The following is a 10,402-nucleotide window of genomic DNA, read 5'->3' on the forward strand; positions in this document are numbered from 1 at the left end:
CTATGCTGCAAAAGATAAAGAAGAAAAAAGTCACTATAAAATTCTTCATTGTGAATCTTTTTTTTTCTAAAATAAAATCCCTCTCCCCCCATTCAAATACAATTGTGAAAGAAGACAAAACTTGACCTTTTGTGATCCCCGTATTAATAGGTCTGTTCATAATTCAGTCTGTGTGTGGAGAAGCATCCATGTGGAAACATGCAGGCCTGTGAGATATATAGCCTTTCCCTTTGCACATTATCTGACCCTATGAATCCTTCTCACAAAAGAAGGCTTTATGTATGCATAAGTTGGGGGGGGGGCAATGCATACTCTCATTGTGCTTCACAAAACATGTACTCGTTCTCCAGAAAAACTCAGCATGGATTTGGTTGGATAGACTGCAAGTAGCCAGAAAAGGGAGGCTGCTGCTAAGAAGAGAGCCTATCTTTGTTTTGACTTCTTAGGTCAGATTTACATAGATGCATTTATTTTGCTTCTGTTTGGTGCTTTCTACCAAGCAAAGGTAAACATGTACATAAGTGGGGTAGGGGGGGTTGCCTCTTCTAACTTTACTAACATACCTGCGTTAGATCACCAGCAAAAAGCACCTGCTGGGTTGCTTTTCACTTTGTGAAATGTGTGTCCATAGCACACTCCAAGTATTGAGATATAATAAGCACATACACACACAAGACCAAGGAACTGAGCTGTCACAGAACTTCTTCTGAAGCAACATATTGAGGAGTAGTGGATATAGAAGGAACCTAAGGTCACCTAATCTTCTCTCTGTGAGGTAGCATCCCAGTCATTCTGTTTTTCAACCCAATGTGCACCATGCAATGAAATCAGTGCCTTGCTTCCGCTTTGTTTTTCTGCTATAAAAACACAAACATATTCTATGACCTGAAGGAGAAATAGGTTTGGAAGTTGTGAGCAGCAACTTGTGAAATCTACAGAGCTGTGGAGAGGCTTGGCAGGAATTCCAGTACTAAGGGGACAGGCCAGGTGGAAGTGAACCCAATTTAGCCAGTAGATGAAAATTCAAAGACTACATTATTAGCAATATATGGGAAATGGACCACAACTAGAGATGGGGAAGAAATTCAATTCAGTTTGCATCAAGGGTGAACACTTTCCAAAAAAAATATGCAAACAGTATCAAAGATACCCTTTGAAATTCACACTTATCCAAATTTTGCAGTGCTCCAGTCAAGTAATGTGTACAAAAATGTATATGTTAAAATGTGCCTATAAATGCATCTATTAGTGAAAGTGCATCATATCATGGGAAATCGCTCATGTAGGCCTACCAGGGGGAGAATGAATGTCCTTATGGATCTTGGGAAGACAATAAAAAACTGGAATGCAAAGAAACGGAGGTAAAAGGAACTCAAAAGTATGTTTATCAATAACACCAATAAAATAAGCTTGCTGTGGGACTGTTTTTAAAATAGTAACTATGGAATCTGTAGGATCTCTAGAAATTTTCACATTTTGCAACACAGGGGTTTGTTTGTTTACTCAAGGTTGGCAGAAGCTGGCACAGAGCAACAGGAGCTCACCCCGCCACACATATTCGAACTAACGACCTTCTGACTGGCATGCCCAAGAGGCTCAGTGGTTTAGACCACAGTGCCAGTGCACAAGTGCAACACACTTTGCAAGTGAGGTGAATGCTACAATCACTCGGGTCCTATTTTGACATAATGCTGACTTCTAGGTATGCAATGAAACACGCAAGCTATGAGATTTCCCCCTTGTGGGAATCCTGCCCAGAAGCTATTCCAGAAATAGCCATATGGACGAATAATTCTGATGTAAACGTTTCACAGGTTTGCCTCCATGGGGAATCATTTAAAGAGAACTGAGGTAGAGGCACGTATACTGGTAAGCATATAGAATGTTGCTAGGTGTTGGGCAGTGAAGTAGATTTCATGGATTCCTGCTGCATCCCCTAAAAACAGGAGCGCAGATTTGAAGGACCCTCCAGAAAAGCATGGAAGGTGGTGGGCTACAGTGAAGAGTGGGGAGTTGAAAAAGCTTTCCTCCCCTTCCCTTTCATTCATGGAACACCACATTCAACTCAACTCATGCTTTATATATGCACGCTTTTAATTACTATATCAGGAGCTGAGATGACTGAATTAAAATAACAGCAACGAACCAAGGTTTTGGATAAAATAGTCGAACAGTTTGGAGAAAATCTTCAGTGTAGAAAACAAAACCAAGTTCCATTAAATGCCAACCACTGTTTAAAGAGGTCTAGAAATGAGTTATCTTATTATATAGTAACCTTAGTTTTTCTGTTATGGCTTGAAAATAAGTACTAAATTTATTTCTACAACATCTGGATTATTAACCAGGAATAACAATTAGCTACTGGGTTCTAAATGAATTTCAAGCACTGCAAGAGTTCAGACTTCAAAATAGCAGCAAAAGATTTTACTAATAGTATTGTAATAAAATTAGTTAAATGTCTTAATCTTCTCTCTGAAAGAAGAAGGCTTGGGTACTCCAGAAATCGACATGGAGATAATGCTCCAATTTTGCTTTGAAGCAATTTTGTATTATTTCACTTATAGAATATGCTGTCAAGTTCACAGCATGAAGCTTTGCAAGGAAAAGTCTTGATTTAATAGTTCTTCATTACAATGTTTCCTGCAGAATCTTATGATTAGCACACTATGTCTTGATGCTGTAAACTACAGTTTTTCCATAAAGTAAGAATTTAGTTAACATTTTCCTTTGGAACAGCAATAACAGGGCCTGTGGCTCTTCCATTGCATCCATAGCCCTGCTGGCCAGGGCATAATGTGGTAGTACAGAGTTTTGTGTTTTGTTTTTTGCTGCACAACTGCCACATTAGAGCAGTCGTGGGGACTAAAGATTGGGCCCCTCATTGACTCGAAGGAGTTATTGATCTTGTGGATCCAGAGCCTCTGCCATCCCATCACCGATCTGCCCCCCAAAGTCCCATTTAGGGGCTTTCCATTGGCTACCTTTGGCAAGAGAGCCACCAGCAGTAGCTGATCACTCTGCTTTGGAATCTAGTACAAGAAAGCCTCCCACACATATATAGGGCTACTTCTCTCCACTGCCAGAGGCTTCTTGAGAGGCAACTGCACTGCGTCAATGTCCCCTAGCCTGTGCTGAATTCCTATACATACTTACCTAGAAATAAATCCCACTGAACCCATGTACAGAATTGCAGAATTTTTTTTTTTGTCTGCATGATTAAAAATGGAGCTCATCTTGACAGGTTTGGGGTTGTATTTTATGCAGCGGGGCTTAGAGAAATTTCTTATAAAAGAATAAGATATATATTCAGACACCTAGACTACATCTAGGTTCAATTCCTCCAGGTAAAGACTCCCATCTGAAACCCTGGAGAACAGCTGCCAGTAATCAGTGTAGATCAGTATTTCTCAAACTTGGATCTCCAGCTGTTTTTGGACTACAACTCCCATCATACAGACCACTGGTCCTGCTAGCTAGGGATAATGGGAGTTGTATTCCAACAACAGCTGGAGAGCCAAGTTTGAGAAACATTGGTGTAGATAATACTGAGCTGGATGTATGAGTGATCTGATTCAGTGAAAAGACAGCTTCCTATGCTCCTTGTATCCTTAATTCCACTACCCAAAGAGTCTAAAATGCTTCACATGGGCATATAAGAACTATCTATTTGGCTCCAGCAGAAGGTCAGTGGCTAAACATGGCACACAGAATCATCCACACGTTTCTGTTTTAAAGTTTTAATTTGTATGTCTGTAATAGTACATTTTTGACAAATCTGTAATATGCTTCTTTTATTTATTAAATTCGTTAGTCACTTTATCCTGCCCAAAGCAACTTACAACCAAACAATGAATAAATGCATAGGTCATAATAAGCCACTATACATGTTTATGCAGAACTTAGAAGAAAATACTAATTTGTCATGCTTATGAATATCTAACTTCACTGAAACTATTCTAAGAAAATTTTGCTGCTGATACAAAGGAATATCAATGGGTGATTGGCGTATTTGAATACTGCCACTGACCATGAGGACATGTGTTTGGAGATCACTCAAAATGGGCCAGGAGACATTATTTCTTTCTTGAAGGACAGTTCCAGGCCCTGTGGTGTCCCCAATGTGTGAGAGAAGGGCATGGATACTTATTTACATTGAAAGCAGAGCCTTCCAGTTGATTTATCCTCAAGGCACTTACAATTAATAGCAACAATACAGTACATAGCAAAGAAACAAACAAACACCACACACACAATCCGTAAGACCTTAGTTTGCCAGCCAAGAGATGGGGCCAGTGTGTGCTATCTTCAGTTCTACAGTCCCAGGGCAACTAGCAGTTGGAGCAAAATTAGTTTTTTCCCCCTGGTGGGGGTTGGGTGGGACAGCATGAGGAGATCAAGATCCATGCAGTTTCTCCTTTTGTAGCTGATTAAGGGGGCCAAGTATTGAAAAATATAGCCAAAGCAGTGGATTACTCCGAGAGTTCTTTGCTCAGTTTTGTCATCTGCAGGGCTGGCCCAAGACATTTTGGCACCTGAGACAGACCCTAAAATGGTGCTCCCCTTCCCACCAGTGAAGATCTACATCAGGAACAAGGTGGGAAGAAAGACTGACATTAGGATTTGCTGCCATCTAAAATGGTTGCCTCACCTTGCCTTGTGGGTGAGCCAGTCCTGAATAAAGATCTACATCGGGATCTGCTGCCCCTGTGAATCTGGCCACCTGAGGCAGTCACCTCACCTTGCCTCATGGGTTGGCCGGTCTTAGTAATCTGTTAGGAAGTGCCACTGCTTTCTCTGTGTGCTTTATAATGATTGGCTGGGAGACGGACCAAAGTAGTTCTGGTTCACCTAAGGAAGACCCAGTCCAGAACAGGTGTTACGTTTGCAGCTTGCTATCTTCATTCTCCCACACATTATGAACGGCAGGTATTCAGATAAATTTGGTGGACTTCAGTTTTGTGGACTTGAGTACAGTGGTACCTCAGGTTAAGTACTTAATTCGTTCCGGAGGTCCGTTCTTAACCTGAAACTGTTCATAACCTGAGGTACCACTTTAGCTAATGGGGCCTCCCACTGCCGCTGCGCCGCTGGAGCACGATTTCTGTTCTCATCCTGAAGCAAAGTTCTTAACCCGAGGTATTATTTCTGGGTTAGCGGAGTCTGTAACCTGAAGTGTCTGTAACCTGAGGTACCACTGTACTAGTTAACAGAACAGGAAAAGAATTTTATCAAGACTCTACATTGGCAAAGGGTCTGTGGGCTTGATTTCCACTTTAAAAGGTCATTGTGCTATTCTGCATTATGTCACAACCGGTGCATGGGCAGGCAATACAGTATGGGGGAGGAAGGAAGGTTGGCCACTTCATAAACCCCTGCAGGGATCCCACCTGGGGCTTCAGGAGTTTGGACACAAAAAGTAGGGCATATGACCAGCGCTGTGAGTGGAGAAGTGAAGTGAACAGTAGATTAAACAATCTACGGCTTTTTAACTGGGGTGGGGTATTGTGAGTTTTGTGTGTGTATGTGTGTGTGTGTTTTGTTGCCATGTTATGCATGTATTGTTGTGTTTTTATATTGTAGTAATAATAATAATAATAATAAAATAATAATAATAATAATGGACCTCCTTTTCTGCACAATGGCCCTTGTAAATTTCCAATGTTGCATGAAATACAGCTCTGTTGATCCTAAGAAGATGATCCTAACGGTGAGAAGTGAGGTTACAGGGAACCAGGCAGAGGGCCTTCTTGGTAGTGGTGCTCTCCCTGTGGAACACCCTCCCTTAAGATAAAGGGGATAAGGAGGTAAAGCAGGTAAGGAGATAAAGAACTATGTAACTTTTAGAAGACATCTGAAGGCCGCCTGGCATCAGGAAGTTTTTTATGTTTTACAGTGGTACCTCGCAAGACGAAATTAATTCGTTCTGCGAGTTTTTTCGTCTTGCGAATTTTTCGTCTTGCGAAGCACGGATTCCCATAGAAATGCATTGAGGAAACAAACTTGCAAGACGTTTTCGTCTTGCGAAGCAAGCCCATAGGGAAATTCGTCTTGCGAAGCAACTCAGAAAATGAAAAATTCTTTCGTCTTGCGAGTTTTTCGTCTTACGAGGCATTCATCTTGCGAGGTACCACTGTATGTTTTATTATGTTTTGATATATTCTGTAAGTGGCCTAGAGTGGCTGGGTATAAATAATAAAATTATATGGTGATGGTGATGGTGATGGTGATGGTGATGGTGATGGTGATGGTGATGATGAAGAAGAAGAAGAAGAAGAAGAAGAAAATCCTCTATACATGAGTGCTGTGCCCATGGTAGAACTGAATTCTGTCAGCTATGGGTAGGCCTCTAATGCATCAGTTTTAAAAACAACAAGAAGAAAAACCACCCCAACCCTCAAAAGATAAATTACAAAATATCTCAATAAGCTACACTTAATCTACACTTAAGCTAATAATGCATGAAAATCATTTCTGAATTTGAACAAATTAATTAATTGGGAAGGAACTACAACTTGTATACTTGTGCTACTAATGTATAGAAGTATCTTGAAGTACGGTATCTTGAATATATTTTTACTTTGAAGTATTTTCGGTTTCAGGTCAAGACTTTTTATTTTCCAGCCCTTTTAAAATCAGGCTTTTAAAAATCTGTTTTTGCCTTTAATATGGTGGTAGCCTCAGAAACTTTTTTAGTTCAGTTTTATTTTCTGCTGTTTAAATTTCAGATTTTGTGCTGCATTGAGATTTATGACAATTATTTTAATCTTATATTTTAGGTCATAAGCCAACCACATAACTTCTTTGTCAACGGTGTTGAGGAGGAGAAGAAATGTTACGTATACAAAACCGTATCTGCTGTTTTGCTTCACTTACTTCATCTTGTTCTGAATATAATTCTTCTTTTTTCATTGATAGAATGCCCTTGTCTGTGATTTTCTCTTTCTGGCCATCTATTGCATAATCCAGCTAAAAAAGATGACAAAAATTGTGAAAAGACACATTATTTCTATCAGCTCTTGACATTAGATTTCCTGGATCTTCCTATATTGAGTGGAAGAACAAGAGAATGAGTGCCTTGCCCATCCACTGGGCACACCTGTACCATCAGACACCTATTGTAGCACCATAGCCTTTTAGAAACATAGAATTGTAGAGTTGGAAGGAACCACAAGGGTCATCCAGGCCAGTCCCCTGCAATGCAGGAATTTTTTGCCCAATGTGGGGCTTGAACCCACAACCCTAACATTAAGAGTCTCATGATCTACCAACTGAGCTATCCCAGTTTGACAGGGTGTACTTGAGTAAAATGTGGTCCAAAGAATTACTTCATATTCTGGAAACTGTAGTAGAGTTTGGGTCGACACATATTGGATTTTTCATGTGTATGTCATTAAAACTTTAATCCTATTCCTATAGATGCCTAGAGAAAAGGACAGATGCACATGGTGGGCGGGGTGTGAAACCATAATCTTGCTTTCCCACTAGGGAAGTACAGTCAAGCCTCAGAACTCAAACGGCTCTGTTCCTGAACGTTTCGGCTCCCAAACGCCGAAAACCTGGAAGTGCTCCAGTTTTCGAACATTCCTCGGAAGACGAACAACTTCTGAGGCGTGTTTTTCTTTTTCATTTATTTTGCAGCCAGCCCACTGAAAGTTTCAGAAGCCGAACGGTCTTCAAAAACAGAAGTTCCACGATAATTAGATTATCTCATGCTTAGTTTTAGAGTAGAAATACAGGGACAATTCACCTTCAATCAATCCATCATTTTATTTGTATGCCACCTTTTCAAAGTTAAAACATTTAAGAATTATATATCTTACAACAGCTAAGAATTACGTAACTACAAACGTGACAAAAGTCATCATAAAAATAATCAGAAGTACACAGCCAATCAAACAAAAGGCCTCAAGGCAGGGAGCAAATATTCTATCTATGACTCACAGCCAAGATGGTCAACATCAAAATTTGCAGTTATTTTAATGGAACACCATCTAGTAGATGGGAGACACAGTATCAACTTTGGGAAGCTAAGGTCTATAGAAACTATTTATATATAAAACTCTTTCACTCTCACGCACAGCTAAAGTCTGGATGAGTCTTATTGATGCAAGAATCATATTGTCACATGACTGGGCACTGATGTACCAAATGAACTGAAAGCTCAACTGATAGAACTGGCAGCACAAGTTACAGGTAATGCTAAAGAATTACTGATTAATCCATCTCTGGCAAATAAAAAAGGATTAGCACACACTGGGGGGAAATTAAATGAACATTTGAGTACAATACACTCTTATTATTATAAATGAACAGATTACTCATACAAGCATTTAATTTTTTGTCTCTATATTGTTGAGAATTAAGCATGTTAAATATACAATATTATGGTGTATACAAATTTAAATAAAAGTTAAATCAAGGGAGTGTATTTTCACATTGGAAAATTATTATGCAGTGTTAATAGCATCTCCTTCAGGTACCCAGACATAATGATAATATGCCTCTTTTTCTCTTTTTTTTAGGGTACAATTCTCCTGTCACTTATGCCTACTGCATATTTACTTTTGGCATAATTTAACTGGAAGAGACACATAATAGATCTCTCTTGTTAAGACTGTATGAAATTGTAGTTTGTTCTTTCTAGGTTTGTATTTCATGTGACATTAAAGTGTGTGGAAAAACAAGCTACACTGCATCTCACATAGCCAGTAGGAAGCTTACCCAACAGAACAGTGAAGTACTGTTCCAGAATGCCAGCTTCTTCCCCGAATCCACTTATTTCCCCTTTTTTAGTCTCTAGCTCCTTATTGGGTGCCCTTTGCCCAGAACTGGAAGCTTTTAACTTCAGTTGTTTGGCTAATCTCAGTTAGAGAATGAAACTGAATGCAAGGAAGAAAAGCAGTCTGGAATTCAGGTTACAGATAGGTAGCTGCGTTGGCCTGCTGTAGTTGAAACAAAATAAAAAAAATTCCTTCCGGTAGCACCTTAGAGACCAACTAAGTTTGTTATTGGTATGAGCTTTCGTGCACACAAAATCTCATACCAATAACAAACTTAGTTGGTCTCTAAGGTGCTACTGGAAGCATTTTTTTTATTTTGTTTCAGTTTCAGGTGGTACCTATACCATCCATGTCCCTCCAATGAAGACAAATCTCCTTTGTGAAAGCATCCCATCATCCCTCTCCTAGTCTGCGTCTGCTCTTCACACAGCAGTGGAGCAGCTGGGGAAACATCAGCCAAAGCAAACCTCTTCCAGCCAGACTATATTTTCATTCAGACAGGCCAGCCCTGGGATACAGTAGCAATGATCCTCAGCTGTACCTGACTTGCTTGTCACAATGACAAATACACCCAAAGTGTCCCTCTCCCAGAGTACTTCCCAAAAGTGTATAATAACAAATACACTAAAAGCTCTCGGAGCAGGAGTTAAAAGAGTGTGGCTAACTCAGCATTAAGAATAATTTTCAAGAGAGAGACACAAGAGACACCAGGGGGAGGGGGTGTTTATCTGAGTTGGGTAATTTATAGCTGAAATTTATTGAGGTCTGTAGAAAGTGCAACAGAGATCAGCACCTGACACTGTTGCCATGATTTTCAGCAGCTGAACTTAGTCAGTAGTCCTGCATCCTAATGAGACAGAAGATCAGTTTTTTGGATTAGCAACAAATCGATTGGCACAGATTAATTACATCACAGATTGCAGCTAAAGCATGCACCTTTGTCTTCTTAAACATACCTGACCAAAAATTGCTTGGCCTTATCATTTAGCGACCATAGTGATATACATAATCTTGAGTATAGAACAGTTACTTAGATCCCATTAAAATCCATGAAATTTAAGGAATCTACATGAGCAGTGCACATACTACATATTTCTTGAGTTTGGACCAATGTTGTATAAAACTTTATAAATTCTGCCTGTGCTGGCTATGCTGCAAGCTTATTTTTGGAACTGGGCTGCTGCTCTTATGTAAAGGTAAAGGTACCCCTGATCGTTAGGTCCAGTCACAGACAACTCTGGGATTGCGGCGCTCATCTCGCTTTACTGGCCGAGGGAGCCAGCGTTTGTCCACAGACAGTTTTTCCAGGTCGTGTGGTCGGCATGACTAAGCTGCTTCTGGCGAACCAGAGCAGCGCACGGAAACACCGTTTACCTTCCCGCTGGAGCGGTACCTATTTATCTACTTGCACTTTGACGTGCTTTTGAACTGCTAGGTTGGCAGGAGCTGGGACCAAACAACGGGAGCTTACCTCGCCGCGGGGATTCGAACCGCCGACCTTCTGATCGGCAAGCCCAAGAGGCTCAGTGGTTTAGACCACAGCGCCACCCGGGTCCAGATCTTATATAATACATGGTAATATTCAATGGAGGCCTCGTGCAGGGTTGTTCACACAAAGGGGA

General features: G+C 40.4%; 1 protein-coding gene across 4 annotated transcripts in view; it reads right to left on the reverse strand.

Annotated features, from left to right (window-relative positions):
• Nucleotides 1–10,402, reverse strand: part of DCDC1 (doublecortin domain containing 1) — a 262,066-nt gene that overhangs the window by 160,829 nt on the left and 90,835 nt on the right. For all 4 annotated transcript variants that reach the window (XM_053389861.1, XM_053389869.1, XM_053389854.1 and 1 more), the window contains exon 9: nucleotides 6,874–6,966. In XM_053389861.1, coding sequence (XP_053245836.1) covers nucleotides 6,874–6,966 — 93 coding nt within the window. The remainder of the gene's footprint in view (nucleotides 1–6,873; nucleotides 6,967–10,402) is intronic.

Source organism: Podarcis raffonei, chromosome 1 (genome assembly GCF_027172205.1).
Source record: "Podarcis raffonei isolate rPodRaf1 chromosome 1, rPodRaf1.pri, whole genome shotgun sequence".
Classification (NCBI taxonomy): Eukaryota; Metazoa; Chordata; class Lepidosauria; order Squamata; family Lacertidae; genus Podarcis; species Podarcis raffonei.